Source organism: Vanessa atalanta, chromosome 6 (assembly GCF_905147765.1).
Source record: "Vanessa atalanta chromosome 6, ilVanAtal1.2, whole genome shotgun sequence".
NCBI classification, from domain to species: Eukaryota; Metazoa; Arthropoda; class Insecta; order Lepidoptera; family Nymphalidae; genus Vanessa; species Vanessa atalanta.
This window is the reverse complement of record NC_061876.1, coordinates 3,629,006-3,653,073: the sequence shown is the minus strand read 5'-3', so window position 1 is coordinate 3,653,073 and position 24,068 is coordinate 3,629,006. Positions and strand designations below refer to the sequence as shown.

Here is a 24,068-nt window from a genome sequence, read left to right as displayed (position 1 = left end):
CACAGTTCAAAATTTTAATCAATTTAATCTGAAAAGAAATTTTCAGTAACTTTGAAAACTAAGATGTTATCACCCTTGTGCCTGTAGTTAAGCTGGCTAACTCACCGTTCAAACCGGAACAAAACAACATTAAGTTTTGCTGTTAAGCTGTAGAATATCTGATGATTGGGTTACCTTCCTAGACGGACTTGCACAAAGCCCTACCACCACTGTTGGTATGCTATAGTACATAAGATATTAACATAACATTAAATATTGAATAATTTATATACATAATTTAAATAGTATACGATATGATATTCATCTTAAGTAATAAACTTAAGATGAATAAACGCATTGTACGAGTAAAAGATAAAAAATATATATTTGATGACAATAAATCCTAACTACGATAAAAAGTGACAAAAATTATGTGTCCTTGAATATCTTCTTCATCTTAGCAATGTATCGAAATGTGTTTGTTATCATAATATATTTATTGTCTGTTACCCCTATTACTTACCCCAATTATATAAGATTTAGAGACAAAGAACTTATTACAAAAACTTGTTTCTTAAGCAACAAAATATCTCGAGCCTGCTACGCCGTAGCTATATGTAGCAACTGAAGACAATGTTAATTATTATGTAATAATCATACCAAACTTATCGTACTTAAAAAAGTACTTAGCAGTTATTATACAGAAGAAAACAAAGCTTACATTTTTATTGTAAGGAAACATTAATGCAATCTTTTTGACAACCGAATTGACTTAGTTGGAATTTTGAATTATATATTTGAACTAACCAAATTAACGTGTTCTACCTATTATAGATATATGTTTATTTAAGACAATTTACTTTATAACATTAATTATGGGGCTATTTAGATACGTATGTCGAGATACGTTGTCAATTATTTCGATTTTGGTTTTAATAAATGTAAAATAAAACGTCAAAAGTTGTCAGTGACGTCGTTAGTGCAAATGTTATTTGCAGTCGACGCAACAGCTAATTTAGGAATTTGAACTTTATTACTACGTTTTAAATAACTAATTGCATATGCACATGCGCAAAGACAGAGAGAGATGTTGCGTGTTTGAGGAGACGCTCTCGCTGGCAGAGCGCCCGCGGCTCGGCACGGAGCTTATAAAAGACAGCGACGTTTTGCTCCCACGCCCGGCGCACCACAATCTCGACGCTCTCCTCATGGGGCGCGCTAACCTCACCTGATAGTATAAGAAACAAAATATTAATTAATTAATGTATTTTCTATATTAAACCAATAATTGGGACCAAGTGATAAGTGATAACGGTAAGTTTCAATATGTGACAGTGTTGCCAACAAAGAACTGTGAAATGTGCAATATGTGACTTCAGTGTTATGCCCCTATATACACAAATCGTGACCCTGGATTTAGCGATGTATGGATTGTTCTTTGTGTGAATAGAAACCCAAAAAACTCTTTTAAAAGAGGCGTGATGTATTGCGGTTTTCTAAAAGCCAGTGTTACCAGAAGTGAAAAGTGATTGTGACAAAATAATTCAGCCGTAACCATGTAAAACACATAGTTGAGCACCTTACAAAAATATAGCTCATAATTGCTCTTTAATTTTTATGACAATATTAACGATATAAATCACTCACATTTGAATCTATTCTTAAATTAGCTATTAGGCTAAACAAGGATAGTTAGTAACTAGTCTTTTAAGGGTTGTTTGAGTGAAAACCCGTTTTTTATTTGCGTGACAGTCAATGATAACTATATAGTTCACAGATACGCTTCTAGTAATACTGGCTTAGATATTGTCTTAAATAAAATATAAAAAATCACCTAGATTGGTTTCGATATCCTAAAATATATACGATGGAATGTTTGACAGTGCCGAGACCGCGTCCATCACCACCTCTAAGCTTATTCATAGAGTAGCATATAAATAGCTGTTCATCAATTTTGACGTATTTTTGGCGTTAAGCTTTTATCGAATGTATTTTGTATATATATACCTGTTGCCATCGATCATCAATAAACGCCAAAACCGTAATTGTATCTAATGATATACTCAAAATGATCATTTTATACGTAACAAATGATTATAGGTTAGTATGAAACGAAGCAATTACGTAAATTAAACAGCAATTACGTTAACTAATCCTTAAAACAAACAATATAACTATTTTTTTAATAAGACTTATATAATAAAAGTTACCTTAGCTATAGTTTTTTTTCATGCAAAGGAGGCAAACTTCAACTATAACTTTCGAAATATTTATTAATTTCGTATTTGTGTAATGTAATGAAAACTTAATTATATAATTTTACTGTTTATTGAACGTTTTATATTATTTACTAAAGTTGACTATACAATAACACTAAAGAATATTAAATTCAAACTATATCAACAGAATACCGCTGAAATTTAACGACTATAATGTAATACACGATAATTATTAGAGCTTCCTAATCCGATAAAATTATACGGTTACTATAATACTCTTCAAATACGTTAAAACGAGCTATTATTTTTATGGCCGTCTATAAAATCTTCAAATTGGAAACCAGAAAATTAAATATACGAACAAAGCAACTAATACTCGGCGTACGTCAATTCTACGATACAAGCTCACTCAGAAAAGCATTCATTACGTTATTTTTATCAATATAGCAACTTTTTCTAATAGTTTTTTTATTGATTATTTTAAAAACATTAACTTATCTTTTGACAATCAACTTTAACGTCCAGAAATTAAACATATTTTTCATTTCAGGCTAATACATTAAAACGATGTGGTTTTTAAACGTTACATTATTCAACAAGATTGACATAATGTGTTAAAACAAGATTGTTACACAAATCAGTGTTCGTAACGACGTTGATTTTGTTTATTTATTCACAAAGAAACCGCATAAACTAAGAATTCTATTTTAACATATTCATAAAACCAAATAATCTGATTTACATAGATAGCCTCAGTGCAGAATATTGGCTGAGGCAACTTAGCCTAATATTCCGAGTCATGTAGAACATGATTCTTATAAATCCCTTGGGCCAACAGACAAGTGGGACCTGCCAAAGCAGATGGTTACGACACACTCAAGTACTATAATTCTATTTCGATTATTACCTTCGCCTGTTTATTTCTAGATGACGAATAGCCTTACGTGTATGTTTCGATAGATGTAACATCGTGCGTACGCATTGGCGTACATTGGCTCGTTACATTATCTTGGAATTTTAAAAGCTTATTTTATAAGTATCGTTTCGATATCTTCTTGACTTCTATTTCTCACTAGATATAGCTCTCAATAGTTTATCGTGGTTGATGTCGTGAAAAAGATTTATTTTCGAACTTTTATTGATTCAAAATAATCAATCATATTTATAATACTGTATTGTTCTATGCTACAGTTAATCCTTTTCTATGTGTATAGTATTCACATAGTAAAATTTATGTGTACATATATATTTTAGGTAGGTACATTTTGTATATTTAAATAAAACAGAAAATTATGTCTATTAATATTTTATGATGTTTTCGATTTAAAATATATCATAACGATTCTTATTATTTCAACTTCTCTTAAAGTCATCACATGAAAACCCATTTACACGTATAATTTACTTTAAAAATATTTTTAATAATTACGAGGAGAGTATACCTGTATTCTTTTTTTCATACTAAACAATTCAATATACACATAAATATACTTTATCATATAGGAAGTTGCTAAAGAGATTCAAGTTCATTTAAAAGACTTTAATGTAACCCTTAAGTTTTGATTGTATTGCTGCCTCGATATATTAATTTGGAGGTCATTAAAAGACAAAAATATATTAATAATAGTTAAATACATACAACAAAGGCCGGAAACCACGCCGGGTAGACTTTATAGCTTAAAAAATATTCTCATAGGTACATTTATTTGAATTATAATGAGATACATTCGTATGGAGTAATCAAGTTTCCATTGAACACAATAATTTAAGTCACGTATTAAAAATGTGAACCTCAAATATTATCGATTTTATATTTCACAAATATTTCCAATTTTAAATAAGTCATTTCCAGATAGATATATCTCCTAAAATATAAATTAAAGCGACTATTTGTATTACTTATACAAAGAAAACTCTGAAAAGCTCTTATAGTAGTGTTATATATAGTAACCGCATTATTTGTATTTTAAAGTATTAAGGAGAACCATAACATTTCCTTATCTATATCGAGTTTTTTTTAATATAATTAAATATATACTAAAGTATACGTAATGGGTTAATAGATCGATTTGGTACCGAAAAAAAAATATATACAACTTATTGAAGATATTTGAAAAATAAGACGATATTTATATTTTTAATCTATATATTATATTTTGAAAGCGATTTTTTTCACGTCCTAGTAAAAAAAACATAACTAAAAACATATATGCGTCAATTTACTGTTCCCGAAACGTTTGAATCTTATTTAATACATTTTTATTCAGACACCGAAATAGATGTTAACATTGGCATTCAGCTGTTTCTCGGTGATTTTCTATTTCCAATCTCTAAATATACATATTCTTTGAACACAAGGCTGTCATCTTTAAAATGTGTCGATACTATTAAGGTTCTATAATTAATTTTAAAGCAACCCCAAAGTAAAAGTCTCCAAGTTAAAAACGTAACATAAAAAGTGTTGCCATATACCTTAGTTCCTAATGGTAAACAAATATAATCACTTTAAACTTTTAATAATTATTGCCTCAATCGGGTCGACTAAACGTCAATCACGTTAAATAATTAAAACGCAGAATATTTAAACGTATCATAATAACAAGAGTTAAGAGTAACGTTTAATATTTTATTAAGATAAGCATTATATACATACTAATGTACTGTCTTCTAATAAATTAAAGATTAAAAAAAAAGAAATAAAAAACAAACCTTTTATTTAAAATTGTTATTGTATTACAACTGCTTATAAATTTAAATTTAGTATCGTTTTTATTTATGTATTTATGAAATCAAATAAATTAAGGCAACTTATGCCATTAGACAAATTTTAGAGTTCTTTTAAATATAAATCTGCTTTAATCAATTACTTCAGGGCATTTTGTATTAGGTAATAATAATAATAGTGTTTTAAATAATTGTTATATAATATTGAACATGTGACTTGTTTTTGCGATATGCTTGTCATGATGTGAATTATTCTATATCATAGATCATTGTCAAAAGACAGTTCGTCTTGCCAGCTGTAGATCTTATAGCAATTTCGAACTGTCGGCTGCGCTCCAATAATAATTTGACAAGCAAAGCACAGTTCTAACTACAGCGAATAATAAAAGATTTAAATAGAACTCACAAATAATACCAATGATTAAAATTAATCAGATATAAGTTGTAAAGAAAAATCTCTCGCTGTATTAATTGTTACGGTACCATTGTTCACCTTATTATAGCAAAATTAAGTTTAGACGAATGCTTCGTTTTTTTAGATTATTTTATAGTAATGTTTCATAAGCTGTAGAGAATATGATATATATCATCATATTACATGAAAATGACCAAAACATTTACAATATTATAAATTTAAAAAATAAGTAATAAGTAGGCACTATAAAAATTAATTATTTTTTAAAGTCAAATAATTTAATTAGACAGTCATAGAACCTAGTAGTAAGTCAAAAACGACAGTCGTAACTTTTATTACAATTAATGCGCAAATTGTAAGAATTGGTAAATCAAGGTAAGGGCCACGCAGACCCTGGCCGTGAGCCCAGTTTTTCTAGGTCGCGCTCAATTTCTTAATGACCAACATAATCGTGTAAAAATATACCCATAAAAATCTTACTATCGTTTTGTATATTATGACAATTTAGATATACTATTTGACTTGGTCTTACTCTTCAATTTTCAATGTTAAGCCAAAACCGCACATTCGAAAAGTACCGGAGCTCGACCCGGGCAGCGGTCGCTATAAAAAGATCAACATAGGACGGTCGACGACGGCAGCCGCGCGACATACAACCCTGGAAAGCGACTTGACTGTGCCATCTAGTACTGTTGCCAAAATAATTAAAGAAATCTCCGTCGATGTCCCTCCGCCGCGCCCGCGCCGCTCTAAAATCGTCGCTCTTTGCCCGGGAGTTGCTACTCGGGGCGCGGCGGGAAAACATCTCCCGCGTCACTTTTATTTCTTCTTTCCTTCCCGACGCTGTCGAATAAAATATTTCAGTAAGTTCCTAATATCTCTAAAAACGGATCCAATTCAAGTGTACTAATATTTACTGTGAAATTAAGTGTTAATAAGTTACCTGAAGGCTTGTGAAAAATAATATTGTGATAAAGTGTTACATAACGCGAAGAGAATTATGTAGCTATTTCCTAATTTTAAAAATACCGCACTTTCTAGGCGCCTAGTACATAAAAATAGCACTGCGTCACGTGGTACAATTTCAACCTATCGTAATGCACCACATTTATTAAAAGCCGTAAATAATATTTGGTGTATTTAACTATTAAAATATGTTTCTTTCATGTTTTATATAAAAAATACGATCATTAAATCAATCAAACAATTTATTTATATAGTAAAGAAAAAGTATACATTAAAAAGATTTACATTTGATAACATTAGTTTCTGACCTGGATACCAGATGGCGTTATGACCGACTCCTTTTTTACGTCAGTCTAGGAAAAAATGACGGCTCGATTGGAGACGTGTTGGTGTAGTTTATGATATTTACGAGAAAAAGTATTAGCTTAGTACAAATTTTAGTTGTAACTTTGAAAATATAAAGTCAGACTATTTATGTTAAGTGGAACATTGATTAAGACATTTTCTGCTCATGTATTAAAAAAGTTCTTGGTGAGTGTGTAATTGTCTGATCAAACGGTGCTTAATGTAGGAAAAAGGCAGTTATCATCATTCATAAATTCGTATCGGTACAATATTTATTATTTTTATGTTAGGCATTTCCTATGAATGTTCAAAATATTTTAAATACGATTTGTCAAGGGAATTCCATCGTAAAATGACAATTAATACAATCATAAATAATATTGCGAGGTTACCTTCACGTTAATGAAATGATGATGAATGCGGTAATAAAGAACAATAAAATCAATATTTTTATTTACATATTATTATAATTATATTATAATCCGACAACATGGAACTTGGTTTACTTCTGTGATATCATGATGATGACTTGTCATTTTCTAACCTATATTCTGTATTGCCTTCTAGAACTGACGGCAACGTAGAAATACCACCATGGACGACGCTCACTCGAAATCCGTGGACGAAGTCTTAGGATATTTTGGTACAGACCCAGACAAAGGTCTGACTCCAGACCAAATTAAAAGGAATCAAGAGAAATATGGGCCAAATGGTAAGTAATAGTTTTAATTTTACTAATACTTGGTAAACCAATCAGAGTTGAGCAGAATGATATAAAAATACTTTTGTATTGTTCTAAATCTAAAATATAATTCCAAATTTAACATATTTTAAAAGAAAACATTTGAATAAAACCTTCATGAATGTTATTACATTTTAATGTTTCTTGAGTATAGAAAATAAAATACACAAAGTATTAAGACTTCAAATCTTTATTTTAAATGGGCAATAGTTTTTTTATGTCATAGTTTTAGTGTTTTTTGATCATAATAGTTTTTTTTATACTGAAACAAATAATGAGTAAAAATAGTGACTTGCATTATGTGCTTATTTTGGAATATACTGAAAATTAATATAAAATGATGATTGATGCTATATGTAAATTATCACATCAATTTACTTAAAACTTACTCTATATGTTATGCAATATATATATATTTTACATTCATACAACATATATGCAAGTCCTAGTTTTCAAGGTTTACCAATAGCTGTTCTGCAGCCTTGTAAAATATATGGTCGCAAAATCTAAATATGCTCAGAGATATAATTGCAATTCATTCTATTGTACAATAAAATACAGCAATGCAACAATAAAATGAAATTGAGTGTTTTCTCTAAAGTGAAAGTTGCCAATTTTTGAATATGCCTAACTGTTCTATGACATGGTTTCTTGCTGAGATTTAAAGAGACAAAAAAGATAACAAAAATGATTGGTTCAGCTAAAAAGAAAATCATTCATCGAACTGAACCTGCACTACTTTAGAATTAAAAGTTTTAATTTATAAATTGTGGTTTTTTATGTGATTTAATAAAATTATATAAGATATAATAATATCCCTGTCACTTGGTATAAATTCCAACACCTTTGGCTTTGCATAATATTTAAAAATATTTAAAATAATTGATTGATTTCAAAGGTATTAAGAGTTGGTTGATGTTTGATTAAAATAATAACTGCTTTAAAATCTCGACATACATTTGTATGTCGCTTATAGGATTAGTTTTATAATGATTACATTACACTTTATTCATGTTCGACTTTTATTGCAATTTTGAATACTTTACAATAATGACCTCATGTCATTATTACAAAGTATTTAAATTTGAACAAAAATATTGTAATATAAGACAATATCGACATTATAAAACTATATACATTTTAAATAAGATAAATTAATTATTTTTTTTACTGCCTTATAAATTCGTCATCTATTAAACTTATATGTTATATGTTTCTTTTGCGATTTACTTCTATTCGAATATGAATGCTCAATTTATTCTCGTAAAATGTTCTTATATAATCACTTATTATAGAAAGTATTAAATAAATAATCTTACTTCATAAAATAAATATTTAACTATTATTATCGTTAACCTTATAAAATTTACCGTGGTATCGCATCGTAATGGAAATTCAAACTACAAAGAACACACGCAAAATCTTTTGATAGGAAAGTTAAAATGGTTGATATAACTGACGCAAAAACTTTACGATAGATTAACCGTTACATTTGACTTGCCGTTCTGAATACTAAACATTAGTGACGACGGTTTTTTTTAAACATAATATCTAGTTTTATTTGTCGGTTTTTTTTATTTAGATAGGATTGATATTTGTTTTGCTTATGTTGGTACATATGTGTGTTAGTACCAAATCTTAATCGACTTTTTTAATCAAGTTAGATGTCGAATTTTCACACTAGTCCAGGCCAATAAATACTCTTTTACAGTTTATACAGTATATACTCTTGTCATAAAGCTCTAATATACAAATGCATTCACACGATTCCATTTTAGATAAGCAATATTCCTTGAGCACCTAGCTCAACAAACAATTTACAATAAAAAAGTCGACTTGACCAAAAATATTTCTTTTTATCATGTAAACGCGGTATGAGATGTTTAAATTTGAATCGAATACAAAACCAAATAAAAAAAAAAGAACTAAGTGACTAAAAAAGGATTTGTTCACGCGTACATCAGTGTTATTTATAGTTGGATACTACGAACACCTCTTGTGTTCGGTGAGCATCGCAGGTTAGCAATGGTGCGTGCACGCGAGCAAGCCATCGGCTACCAGAGGACCTTTCAAGCGTGATAACGATCGTGTCACCCCCTTTTTATAATTATAGCCATTTTATATACTTGATAGAAAATTCTCTAACGATTTTTTATTGTTCAAAAGAAAGACCAAGCAATAAGAAGCGCGAATATACCTCTTTTGAGATGATGTCAACGGATACTCCACGCACTTGTGTCTGGTCGATCAACAATTTTAGCGTAAGACCCTAAATTCAAAAAAATAAATGTAAAATTACCGAACAAACAGTTTATCTTACAAAAAGAATAGAGAAACGTTTTCAAAATTGTTGTACAAATAAATAAAATCGTCTGTTATCACCGACTTTGATAAACGTAAACAATTTAGTGTGTCTTCATACATTTACCTAGATATATAGAAGGTCATTAACCTTGTAGTCGAAACAATCGTGCTTTGTATTAAGATGCTTATTTATAATAAGGCTGCTCGCGTCTGGGCTTGGGTGTAATTCGGTATGATACAAAGTATATAAGAATTTTAGTATTACGTCCCTGTTACGTCTGATACATTTTAAGAACACTATTTTGATGTTTGTATATAATAATAATAATATAGTCGCTTTATTTTTAGAAGGACTAAAGTAATAGTCAACTAGTCAAAAGCACTTTCGACTTATGATATAGCTTAGGTTGAAGATGTTCATATCCTCACAAATTTTGGATGCCAATCTCAAGGCAGACTAAACCAACGAGACGGTCAACATCGGAGCCTAAACACACTAACGTGTAATAAATATCCAGTCATATATTTTCCAAGTAATATTGTAAAAATATTTATATATCTAAATGTATAATTTTATGTATTGACAGGTATATCCGTATATGTAATAGTAGCTAAGAATAATATTGAGGTGTGATTTGAACTTGACTCCAATCACTGATATTTTTATTGTTAACATATTAAACGTGAGGCTAAAATCCCTAAATTCGTAAAATCCTAGATTCGTTTATATCTACTGTCGATATAATGGTATAATACATAGTACAAGATGAATCTGGCGGAAAAAAAATGCTATTGTCTTTTATCAGAGCACACTCGGAGCGTGCCGATGCGAAATATTGTTTAATATACGATAAGCTCGGCTCCGAGTGGATAATTGCGATAACACAGTTTGTTTAATATATTTGCGTAAAACCTTTGCTATGCCTTTACCGATGTCCGCTTAATTTCTTCCTATATACATTTTTATATCTAAATTATTTTTTTATCATGCATATCGTCTATACTTTTTGATTAAAATCAACCCAAAAATGTGACGGTACTCGCGCTTGTATTTCTATTAGCAAGATATAAAGATTGCAATTTTGCGGCAAGTACAACATTTTCCATAGCTGTGTAGTTTGATTGAGTCAGTCAGTGTAATATAGTCCATAGGAAAACATTACTTAAAAGTTATATATTATATTAACGGTGTACGTGTTGTTTCTTAATTTTTTAAATTACGAGTGGCTATAGAAGAAGGTAACCATCAGTTAAGCCAATTGTCTGACAGAGTTCCTGTAATAAAAATATATCTATAATAGGATGATGTAATTAGATTAATATTGTATTATTGGGTAGTTAAGTTAGGAAGGCAGGAAGGTCACCTGACATAAAAGATCAACCGATGGAGAGGCACAGAAGGAAATATCGATTCCTTGCACTGTCAATGAGCGGCCAACCATAGGCTGAATGTTATGGACTTACAGTAATTACAGTAAACGCTCACGGCCAAATTAAGACGGAAACAGTCAGAGCAAAATATGTGGTGATATTTTAAGTATTGTTTTAATTAAGGTACTAACATTAACTAAATAATAAAAGCTATTACACGATGAAAACGTAAACGAAGAGATTTACGTTTGAAATTTAATATTAACAATCATTTACTAATGATATGTGATTAAGATTATGCATTAAAAATTTAAAAAAAAAAACCTGTTAACTTAATGTTCAATTTAACCTCAATTATATTAAATAACGGTGTATTACAACTATTTAAATATAATAAATAATACCTACTCGAATAGCATATAACTCATATGTTAGTAATTTTCAAGTCTTTGTTAAACATATAAGTTATAACTACTAATAGTATTCGAAAAATAATAACATTTTAAAATACCGCTATTTATAATATTTCGCAAAGATTGTTTAATAAATAATTGTTAAGATACAACTAAAGACATAATCTAAAGAGACCAAAAGGTAAATGCGAATGTTTATTTTCGTGGCCTCCTCGGGCCGCTCGTTGAACGATAATTTGCCTCCGTAGAATAATCGCATCCGAGCAACGCGTCACTCCACTTTGAAATCGGTCACAATACGGAAAACTTCCAACCGAAATAGATTCTAACGCAAATAATGCCTTGTTAATGAATTTATAGCGGCTTTGAAGCTATCGTCCTTTAATGTTTACATGATTTATTTGCGTTCTTAAATCATTCGAATATAAATTATCATTTACCGTTATAAACATAAAACGATTTCAGAAATTATACATATGAAACTATATATTCGTTTTTATGGCTATTTGTTGTTTTTATTGCCGAACACATGATTCATGTTTGTCTAAATGTCGCAGTAATAACAATTACTCAGTATTGTCTCTAATATTACCTATCCGAACTTAAAGGTACATAACAATACTACATACTTTACATATGGTTTAAAAAATATATTGTAAGGCGGTAGCTTAAAAATTCCTGGATTAATATTTTTACATACATATTAGCTTTATATTCTTCATATATAAAACATACGAACATACTGTACAGCTTATAACTCCGGAAGTAACCTATCATTATATGAAAGTTCCATATCAAAAGGATTAGTATTTTTTTACCTGAATCGGGAAATAACAAACAAACAAAACATACTTCCTCTTATAATTATTTATTTTACAATTATTATTAATTATATTAATTACAACAATATAATAATAGCTTGAGCTATAATATATTTGTTTTCCTAGTTTCATCCAAACCCGTCCATTTTTTTTTTATCTGTGTGTAACAAACATTAAAATATTTCATATTTTACATTTATATTACAGTTTCGTTCATTGTTTTGTAACAATGATCCATTAGTTTTATAAATTAAATAAATGATTAAAAATTCAGTTTTTTTCGTTTTAATAAATTTAAGAGGCAGAGAACTTTGAACAGAAATAAAAAAAAAAAAAAAACACTTTTTTTAATAGGATTTATGGTTACGTACTTAATTTGAACAAGATTATAGATAAGTTATACTGAGTGTTCTAAATACAAATGTAAAAAAATATATTTTATCGTAATGATGCAACAAATTGATTATGTACATAATTTGTTAATCATCCTAGCTAAGCTGTTTTGTGGTAGAACATAAAATGTCATAGTGATGACGTCACTTGGGGGTTACGGTTGTGAACTCTGAATCCTTATAATTTCACCGTTTCTGTCTGTTACCCTCATACGTTTCATACAGCGCTGAATCAGATTACTTTAAATTTTACAGACAGTTTTCGAGAATTGTTTACGAAAATAGCTCTTTTCTTAAAGATAAGTAAAAACTTTTTAAAGATAAGTCTTAGTGTTGAAATAGTGTTTTAAAATATTTGAGATATTTATTTTAAGCTACAATAAAACCTCGTTTATCCTAACTACTATTTGGGTATTTGTTAATATAACACAAAATCAGTAAATTACTCACTGCTGCTCTTCATAAAGAGAAACTTTGGAGCTTAGTCCACCACGCTGTATCAATACGGATCGTTGGAAATCTTTGCAAGTATGAAGGTTTCCTGCACTAATCTAATATTAAATTTTGACCGTGTCAAAATATATAAAACTATACATATAGCTGTTTAATCTTTCTTAAAATTAATCACAACAGCCATTTTTAATCTTTGAAACGGATATTATATTAGGCCATCTGTTTTGTACATCGCTCTAAGTGCGCTTATAATGCTTTTGTACCAAAATTTCTTTGATAAATAAATCACCGATCAAAGAAACATCCTGCCATAACTTTATTAGAATATTTATAATAATTTATCTTCTTTAAGTGAAGAGGTGTACTAAACATTGTATGCCATATGCAATTTTGAAGCAACCTTCATGCAATTTTAATAGACATTTTTAAATAATATATTTTAATATAATGTAAGAAGTATGTTTGTGAATTTATTTTTATATGCTGGCATATAATACAATATATTTTTTCTTAGAATAATCCAAGACTATTCTTTTCAACAAAATTTTAAATTATATAATATACCCGTGCTACCCGCCTGCATTGCTAGGCAAAAAAGGGGGATGGATCAATAGATTAAAAATAATAATAATCTATTTCCATTACGGACGATTCCGCGTCGATCGATCTTAGTCTCATCTCGACACTGTCAGTCTTTACGTGATTGATGCAAATATATAGAAGAAAGTCTTATAGACAAATAATATTTTTCAGATATATAGCCGTAGAAACATTATTTTGTCAAAATTTAGTCTTATCTAACTAACGTTTCAAGTAGCTTGCTTAGATTAAACATTCAGACTAAACTTCTTGATAAGAAACAGGTTTTTATTGATATGACTCAATAGTCTATTGGACGTAAACGTATTATACATTACATACGTGCGTCACTTATCTCAAAGGTTATTGTGGAAGAAACATGTCGAGTAGATCTTGCATATAAATACAAATGTCTAAATAATGACGTTCATAAATGAATAAAACAATCGTGGCTCTGAACTGTGAAGTCATAGAATTGAATCATTGATTTGCGTATTATGAAAATTCTCAGCACTAGTGTCGGCCTGGTGCATTGGTAGTTATGAGTGGGATTATAACGCGAGGTGTGCGGCGCCTGGGAATGCTGACGCGTGATGCGGTGAGCTCAGAGTGCCTAGTGACTGAAATATTATATAGATAGACACCACTGGCCGGTTTATTTCGGACTTTCATACGTTGGTGTCTTGCGTCTACGAGAGAGCAGACGCGCGGTGCGCCCCAATATCTCCGCTCCAATATTTTATTGAATAAATAAATGTCATTAGAATCGTTCTAATTATATTAATTATTTATAAGGTTGACATTTAAGATAACTTACCTAGGAATATAAACGACATGGCATACCATTACTAGAAATCGAATTCGTTACATATAAAATATGTTTTAAAATAAATAAGTAATTATACATGAAGCGTATTATTCTATACTGTATGGTTAAAGAAAATGTTATACGCGATCTTTTTTTGGTTAGCGTGGGCTTTATTTATTATATCCAAAAGATTTTAATATTATTTCTCAAGTCTTTCTTTGAAATATATATTTATAAAATCGTTTAAATGTATCTTTTTTCATCACTTGAAAATAGATCCGTACCATACATTAAAATTAAATGACGTCTGTTATTTTGACATGGCTTTACTTTTTTACTTGAATGCGTGCCAAATTATATAACTCGGTTGATAAATTCTTTACGTACATAACGTTTATATGAATAAGAAGAAAAGTACATTATGAGGAGGTATTATATTACATTTGGATCGGATTTAATAGATTTCATTATCTATAAAGTTTTGCAGACCTTACATTATTTGTTAAATACTTAACTAAGCATTTAAAAGCCATTATGAAAATGTCCTTTTTATAATATACTTAAATGGAAAATAAAGATATATAAGACTCAAATTATGACATTCGAGAGAACCTTCGATTCGATTATTATACGCATCATGCTCTAAGTTAATAATAATTGTATAGTTAGATTATAGGAACGTGCCATTAGCTTTGAACGTCTCGAATGTATTGTGTGGTACATTATTAAATGAGGCACGTTCCTCGAGTGACGTAGATAGACCTAGGAAGCGAGGATCATTAAAACTGCCATTTTAGCGAGATGTCGATAATTATGGTAAAACGCATTCGCACGCAAAAGCTGACAAGGCGATATCGTTGCGTTGACTAATTGCTTACATTAGTCTCGCTGAGGCAAGCAAACGGATCGCGTACGCAAATAGTCAATACAACGATTGACTTAGCGCACGTTGCCTGATTACATTCAGTTGAAATCTAGATATCAATGTATTCCCGACTACACGCGGAACGTTATAACCGCTTTGTTTATTTACATAAAATATTACCACGGATGTCTTAATGTATACACAAAAATAACTATTTGTTTAGTTACTGTAAATGGCGCGGACTTTGCACATTATAGGACTATCGTTAATGGCTTTCCGTGTATTACTTGCCTAAGTCTCGATGGTTGCTGTCCTCGTGCGTATCCTTATTAATCATTTATACATTACCTGTGTAGTGAGGTTAGTGAACAGGTCAATACGTCACTCCACGTGTACATAAAGTCATGGAACGAAAACATTGGTCGAGACGCCGTCCAATGCGACCGTTCTGCGGTAACATAAAGTTAGACAAATATAAACATACATCATTAAATAAAGTAAAAAATAAATACTATGTGTCAACCCTAAAGACAAAGCAAAGCGTAAGCTAAAACTTCCATTCTTTTGTTCTTTATTTCTTATCAAAAGAAAAACACCTTAGGACGTTTTATCTGTCCATGAGGATTAGCCTTTGTTTTTAATTTTTATTCTTTAGCATGTAAAGATAATAATTATGATAACAACAATACAATAAAATGTCAATCTACAATTGAATCGTGCGTATCAAATATATATATACATATATATATATTTTATAATGGAATCACAAATCAATGTTAATATTCGTAATTGATATTACCCATTTAATAAAAAGTTATCATTAATAGTACCCGGAGAAATCAATCAATTAAATATTTATTGCAATTATTTCAACGTAACATAATAATAACAAAGGATTAGTCGTTGATAGACGATTCGAGATCTTACAATCGCAGCTTATTCGTTATCATAATATTGGCGGCGTGTGGTCAGCCTAGCTAGCGCATATTTAGTCAATGTATATGTATTTATGTACGATCGTAACTGCCGAGATAGATCGCATGCATGCTCTGACTGGTTTATCGTCTGTTAAATATACTCCTTTGATGTTTCATTCAAAATTCTAATTACGGTTCTTTTCTGTTTTCAGAACTGCCTACGGAAGAAGGTAAGAAACAAAACTCATTAGGCTATATAATAAGCAATTATGAAATTAGATTCATCATAAATGCTTAAAAAATATTTCAATTATATAATAAAAGGGATTATACAATGACTATCTTTCTTAACTTCATATAAAAGTATGTCATGGTCATGTTTTTTCTCATTGACTTCATGGTCTGGTTACAACCAAGGCTTGATTATGATAATAATAAAAACAAATACAATTTTGGTATGTTACTATGTAAAATTTTTGTACCAAGTTTTTTTTAAAAAAAAAAGCTTATACTGCATCGTCTAAATATTTAGATCCAATTTTACTGTATACTCTATTCTAATATTGTATACCAAACGTCTCAGTATCACGACCTGGTTTACGTTCTGCCTTCAATCAATATCCTGCATTCAGTTATTCCGCTTAAAAATATTTTTCACGTCGAGTATTCATCTAAATAACACATTTATTCATAGGCAAGAGTATATGGCAGTTAGTTCTGGAGCAATTTGATGACCTCTTAGTCAAGATTTTGCTGTTAGCCGCCATTATTTCTTTCGTAAGTATAAGGTGAAAGCATAAATATATTTATTTTACCAGGCACATGAATAAAAAACAACTTATAAATTTCCAGGTATTAGCTTTATTTGAAGAACACGAAGACGCATTCTCCGCCTTCGTGGAACCTTTTGTTATTTTACTAATTCTTATCGCTAACGCCGTAGTAGGAGTATGGCAGGTAATATTAACTATATTGAATTATGTTTCAATTTTCATTGCACTAAGTATGACATCTAACCTTATATTTTGTACCACAGGAAAGAAATGCAGAATCCGCTATCGAAGCTTTAAAAGAATACGAACCCGAAATGGGTAAAGTAATAAGAGGAGACAAATCTGGCGTTCAAAAAATTAGAGCTAAAGAGATTGTACCCGGTGACGTCGTTGAGGTGTCTGTCGGTGACAAGATTCCCGCCGATATCCGCCTGATTAAAATTTACTCTACCACCATTCGTATTGACCAGTCTATCCTGACTGGTGAATCTGTGTCTGTAATCAAGCACACTGATGCCATTCCCGACCCTCGCGCTGTAAACCAGGACAAAAAGAACATTCTCTTCTCTGGTACTAACGTAGCCGCTGGCAAAGCTCGTGGTATTGTCATCGGCACTGGTCTCAATACTGCCATTGGTAAAATCCGTACTGAAATGTCTGAGACTGAGGAAATAAAGACACCTTTACAACAAAAACTCGATGAATTCGGTGAGCAGCTATCTAAGGTTATCTCCGTCATCTGTGTTGCCGTATGGGCCATCAACATTGGCCACTTTAACGACCCTGCTCATGGTGGAAGCTGGATTAAGGGAGCCGTATACTACTTCAAAATTGCCGTTGCTTTGGCTGTGGCTGCCATTCCAGAAGGTTTACCCGCTGTCATTACCACTTGTCTTGCTCTTGGTACCAGAAGAATGGCAAAGAAGAATGCCATTGTCAGGTCTCTCCCATCCGTCGAAACTCTTGGTTGTACTTCCGTCATTTGCTCCGACAAGACCGGTACTTTAACCACCAACCAAATGTCTGTTTCACGTATGTTCATCTTTGAAAAGATTGAAGGTGGCGACAGCAACTTCTTGGAATTCGAAATCACTGGCTCCACATACGAACCTCTTGGTGATGTCTATCTGAAGGGACAAAAAGTGAAGGCTGCAGAATTCGACGCTCTGCATGAATTAGGTACTATTTGCGTTATGTGCAACGACTCCGCCATTGATTTTAACGAATTCAAACAAGCTTTCGAAAAAGTCGGTGAAGCTACTGAGACCGCTCTTATCGTTCTTGCTGAAAAGATGAATCCTTTCAATGTACCAAAGACCGGCCTCGACCGCCGCTCGGCAGCTATTGTTGTCCGCCAGGAAATCGAAACCAAATGGAAGAAAGAGTTCACACTTGAGTTCTCCCGTGACAGGAAATCTATGTCTACCTACTGTGTTCCCCTTAAGCCTTCTCGCCTTGGTACTGGTCCTAAACTGTTCGTTAAGGGTGCCCCCGAAGGTGTGTTGGAACGTTGTAGCCACGCTCGTGTTGGTACTGCTAAAGTACCTCTCAGCTCTACCCTTAAGAACCGCATCCTGGAACTTACCCGCCAATACGGTACCGGCCGTGATACCTTACGTTGCTTAGCCCTGGCTACCGCTGACAACCCAATGAAACCCGATGAAATGGACCTCGGCGACTCAACCAAATTCTTCACCTATGAAGTCAACCTCACTTTCGTTGGTGTTGTTGGTATGTTGGACCCCCCTCGTAAAGAAGTTTTCGACTCTATCGTTCGTTGCCGCGCCGCTGGTATTCGTGTCATTGTCATCACTGGCGACAACAAGGCCACCGCTGAAGCTATTTGCAGGTATATTAATTATACTTTTACCTTTACTTTTGTAAGTAAGAATATGTAATGTTCTTCATGTGTAATTCGCCGTTAACATTTTAGGCGTATTGGTGTATTCGGAGAAGATGAAGACACAACTGGCAAATCATACTCTGGTCGCGAATTCGACGATCTTCCCGTTGCTGAACAACGCGCTGCTTGCGCTAAGGCTCGTCTCTTCTCCCGTGTGGAGCCCGCCCATAAGTCCAAGATTGTTGAATACTTGCAAAGCATGAACGAAATCTCTGCTATGGTTAGTTTGAAAATCATTTTAATTTAGATTTTTATTCGTTTAAATTAAATAAATAAGAAATATTATTGCTCGACGTTATAGTGATTTTATTGTACAGATATTTTCTAAACATTAATACGAGAAACTTATTAACATAAGATCTTGAACTGTTTATTGCTCTTAAAACAATATATTCATAACTAGTGTAGCGAATAAGCGTTATTCGATGTTTACAATAGTAGTATTGGGAATGCTTTCCGAAATGTAATGTTTATGTTAGTCAGTCGGCACTGTTTATAAACTGTAACACTTTGAAATATCATGTCCGAATTGAAAGATACAATAACAATAGTGATATCCTTACGTAATGGAAAAGTAAATAATAAATTATTCATTGTTATAAATCTTAATTTAAAACGAACGAAATATGTAATTGACAAATATTAAGCTTTTTAACAGCATAACTGAGATTACTATTCAATTAGTCACGTTTAGCATCTATACATTATATAGTAACAATTATTAAGACTTATAAAATTTATTACAGACTGGTGACGGTGTAAACGATGCTCCAGCTCTAAAGAAGGCCGAAATTGGTATAGCCATGGGTTCAGGAACAGCCGTTGCTAAATCTGCCGCTGAAATGGTGTTGGCTGATGACAACTTCTCCTCTATCGTAGCTGCTGTTGAAGAAGGTCGGTTCAATAAAACTCTTACCTGCGTATCTTTATTCATATCTTTTTTCCAATTTTTCTCCATCTAAGTTAATATATAGAATGCAAAGTTATAAACACAATATACGCTTGCAGGTCGCGCCATCTACAACAACATGAAACAATTCATCCGTTATCTCATCTCTTCAAACATTGGTGAAGTCGTATCCATCTTCTTGACTGCTGCCCTTGGTCTCCCTGAAGCCCTGATCCCCGTACAACTGTTGTGGGTCAACTTGGTAACTGACGGTCTCCCCGCCACCGCCCTCGGTTTCAACCCACCTGACTTGGACATCATGGACAAACCACCCCGCAAAGCTGATGAAGGTCTTATTTCCGGATGGCTGTTCTTCAGGTTTGCTTAAAATTGTTAATGTAGTTATTTTTAAAGTGGGTGACACTTATTATATATTAGACGAAAGTCTCGTAAATAAAAAAAATATATATTTTGTTCCGCACAGATATATGGCTATCGGTGGTTACGTCGGTATGGCCACAGTCGGTGCTGCTTCCTGGTGGTTCATGTACTCGCCTTACGGACCAGCAATGAGCTACTGGCAACTCACCCATCACTTGCAATGTCTCGGTGGTGGCGACGACTTCAAGGTACTTTTTTGTCTCGACCATACAATACAACATTCACTTACAACCAGACAAAGGCTATAAACAATTTATTTTATTGTAGGGCATCGACTGCAAGATCTTCACTGACCCCCATCCAATGACGATGGCTCTCTCTGTACTTGTAACCATTGAGATGTTGAACGCTATGAACAGTTTATCTGAGAACCAGTCTCTCGTCTCCATGCCACCCTGGTCCAACATGTGGCTCGTCGGCTCCATGGCACTCTCTTTCACCCTCCACTTCGTCATTCTATACGTAGAGGTCCTCTCGGTAAGTTCGTTTTTATGAATCATTTGATCCTGCAAAATAAATGGTAAATTTAGGTATACGTCTTATTTTTGTACGTGTACGATGTGTCCATAGGCCGTGTTCCAAGTGACGCCTCTGTCGGTGGACGAGTGGATAACGGTGATGAAGTTCTCGATACCCGTCGTACTCCTCGACGAGGTGCTGAAGTTCGTCGCGCGCAAGATCTCCGATGGTGAGAGGAACTCCCTGGTTGACTGGCTCAACGGCATGCAATGGATTGTGCTCATGTGGGCCGTCTTCTTTGGCATCATCATCTACGGACCCCTATAAGTCGGCCCGCCCTCGCGTATCGTGCCACCCCGTTTGATTTACACCTAATACCCTCCCATCGAACTCCGCGCTACCCACCCTCTAGACTCGACGGCTGCAGTAGTGTCCGTTTCCAGCGCAGTAGAAGTCTTCCTGGAGAGTGGGTAGCGCGGTCGCCCTGTGGAACCCTACGGACTATGAGCTCGAGCTCACCACAGCCTAACCGTGTGTGCTAACCCGAGCCCGAGCGAGCGGGACTCCGGCGGCGGCTCGCGGGAGGCGCTCGTGTGTTTGCATTTTGCATGTGCGAGACAATAATTCATTCTACAATAGTAACCCCTCGGAGTCTCGAACTGGTACACGTTTCGTTTATATACATACGAGAATTGTGCGAAAGCTGTTTACGAGTCAGTGGCTGTGACGACTCCAACCGAAATTTTGAAACACCAAATTTTTATGGTTTTATGAGAATTTACTAAGTTGTAAGTAAGTAGTATATTTGGATTCAGTGGTAAATTTTGTATAAATTAGTTGTTTGGAAAGAACTCCGTCGATAAGTTGAGAGTATACTCGCACATTGCTCACTACCTCGTCCTCGGACGGCAGACATATTGTATGAAAATTACATTATTTAGTAATGTGCATTGTTAGCTTAGATTAATTTATTGTAAGTGTATTGTTAGGACGTCGTTATTTCGACAACTGTTCTCGTTAAAAGGGAACTTTCCACTTTCCTCTTACCCGTGGTTGCTTTATCCTACTCTGACGCATTTCAAATATACTTTAGACTCCACTCGTTTGCAGTTAGCATTGTGCTACTGTTTCATTAGTTTTTTTGCAACTGCTAATAATATTAACAAATTTATGAATGTGTCTTCATGCGTTAAATAAAAAATTGGAAACTTCATTAGTTGATACTGTGATCTTGTCGACTGATGCCTCACTATGGACTCTATAGCATTCGATGTTTTCAAAATAATTAATAAGGTAGTTTTGAAAATAATAATAAAGCAATATAGTCAAAATATTAACGAATAGTTAGTTAATAATAAATATTATTTGATTGGTTTTGGTGATAAATTTTAGATTAAATTTAAGGATTTCATGGCCATTTCGTGTGATTTGGTTTTAGTTCAACTTCTCAATATTGGAACATAATTTAAGTTACAAAAATGTGAAGTCTGTCAATGTTTTATATTTTATAAGATTTAGTTTCTGGACATTCGTAAGTTTGTAAAAAATGAAATTGTGAAATAAAAATCCTGCATGAGTGCATCGCATGATTTTTTTTTTTTAATAATACTGTTTTGTTTTTCTTTGAAATGACATTTCGATTGTGGTTAATGTATTTACAGGTATCTGAGGAAACTCTTAAATAAGTTACGTTATTTAAATAAACGAGGCAATCTGTTACCAACTACATATATTCAACACTGCACAATTGAGGGCATGCTCAAAAATTTGTTGTGAATCCCAAACCTTTCCGATTATTATTTATAAAAATATAACTATGTACTAAAATGTTGCAGATAACTAAAATATACACATTTTAAATTAATGAAAACATTGGAATTATTATTCTTCCTACATTGATTTATAGAGCCCTCTTCAGCCCCCACCCCCTCGACCTATTAAATTTTCAATCATAACTGTCCAAAATTTGCACTCGTGTCGCATACATTAGTACAGCAGGTTACGTGTTCCTCGTTGACGCACACTAACATGAGTTTTTCTTTTTTGTTTTCCCGCTAACAAACTAAAAAAGTTTTGCAAGCTTCAATGTTAAATCGCTATTGGCTACAATATTGTATCAAAATGTATATCCAAAATTATTTTTTTCAATGTGAACGTAGCAATAATATGTTCAGTATTTATTAATTAATTGCAATTAAATTGATGAATTTAAAATTTGGTTAGACTAAATTAATGATTGGTTTCGTCATAATATAATTGCAAAACTTTCTCCCACTTCCTGTCACTGGCGCGGCGAGTCCAGTGGCCCGCATGCACTAACGCGGTGTTGTCTGCCCCCAGCCGAGCCGACGTGGAAGGTGTAAGCGCCGGGACTCCGCCGCAGCGCACTGCACGCACATATTCCTTGAACATTCATTGTTTGTTGTGATCCCGCAGTGAAACTACACATTTAGTAACTACGACACGGTTGTGATCTCTGCATAAAGACCTCGTAAGTTCGGACTACGGCACTCGCTCGAGCGCATCGTACTAACGCTAACGTTGTTTTCCAGCGAACGAGGTGGTCATTGACAAGTGGTAAACGCCACCGATTCATAGTTCCTCATCCGCTTCTCTCTGCTACTTCTACCGCTCTCGTCTCTCTATAGTACGCTCGGCCGTGGCCGTGAGTCCGCGGGCGTGCTCGTGTCGCTGTAGGCTCTCGGAGAGGACATGTTCATAATGTGTATATACATAACTATACTTAGGAGGTTTATTCGATTTGTTATTACGTTGTTCTATTGAAGACTACATGGTGCCCGTCGACAGAAGCAGTGCGATAGACTATGTGTACTTAAGTTGACAGCGTGCTATTATTTATTGTTATATTTTATTCTCTTTATCTAGTTTGCTTATATAGAGCCGATATTTCTATTTAGTGCTGACGCCTCGACGAGCAATATGGTGTCTGTAAGGGAAGGATATACAATATTATCCAGAGTTTGGGACCTAAAAGTGTCCAAATTTTAAACATACCTGTACATTTTAATGTATTATTGTTTTGTACAATAAATCGTTATAAAAGAACTAATGTTTTATTTGAAATCTATGAACTGCTTTTTACTCTGAGATTTTCGTTAAAAAATTTAGATCTTTGGCTAATGCAACGGTTTTAGTGGTCAAGGAATGTAAAATGATTTGATGCTAGTGTGAAAGTTTTAAATTATATTATTATTTATGACGTATAAATCACATTTTTATTTATTTCCAACTTTTAACTCACCATAAATTAGAAGGTTAACTCGTGGTAA

General features: G+C 32.8%; 1 protein-coding gene across 5 annotated transcripts; it reads left to right on the top strand.

Moving 5' to 3' along the window:
- Positions 1–1,128: 1,128 nt before the first annotated feature.
- On the top strand, positions 1,129–23,844 carry LOC125064551 (calcium-transporting ATPase sarcoplasmic/endoplasmic reticulum type). Of its 5 annotated transcripts, XR_007119591.1 has the most exons (14): positions 1,129–1,293; positions 7,216–7,360; positions 16,526–16,543; positions 17,008–17,090; positions 17,166–17,270; positions 17,350–18,935; positions 19,020–19,209; positions 19,736–19,883; positions 19,998–20,256; positions 20,363–20,507; positions 20,587–20,796; positions 20,890–21,007; positions 23,119–23,269; positions 23,331–23,844. XR_007119591.1 is itself a non-coding variant. In XM_047671655.1 (13 exons), the coding sequence occupies exons 2-13, from the start codon at positions 7,243–7,245 to the stop codon at positions 23,357–23,359; spliced, it is 3,009 nt and encodes a 1,002-aa protein (XP_047527611.1). In that variant the 5' UTR covers positions 1,129–1,293; positions 7,216–7,242; the 3' UTR covers positions 23,360–23,844. The 5 variants fall into 5 exon arrangements, 4 of the variants coding, with proteins under 4 accessions (XP_047527611.1, XP_047527612.1, XP_047527609.1 ...); XM_047671655.1 differs by lacking the exon at positions 23,119–23,269; XM_047671656.1 differs by having other exon boundaries at positions 23,119–23,844.
- Positions 23,845–24,068: the final 224 nt, after the last annotated feature.

What these genes read in the sequence shown, in the direction of transcription:
- LOC125064551 (XM_047671653.1), top strand. Translation starts at nt 7,243, where the DNA reads ATGGACGACGCTCACTCGAAATCCGTGGACGAAGTCTTAGGATATTTT. An exon ending in CCGTAGTAGGAGTATGGCAG is followed by an intron (nt 17,271 to 17,349) that starts GTAATATTAACT and finishes TTTGTACCACAG; the next exon opens with GAAAGAAATGCAGAATCCGC. An exon ending in ACCGCTGAAGCTATTTGCAG is followed by an intron (nt 18,936 to 19,019) that starts GTATATTAATTA and finishes TTAACATTTTAG; the next exon opens with GCGTATTGGTGTATTCGGAG.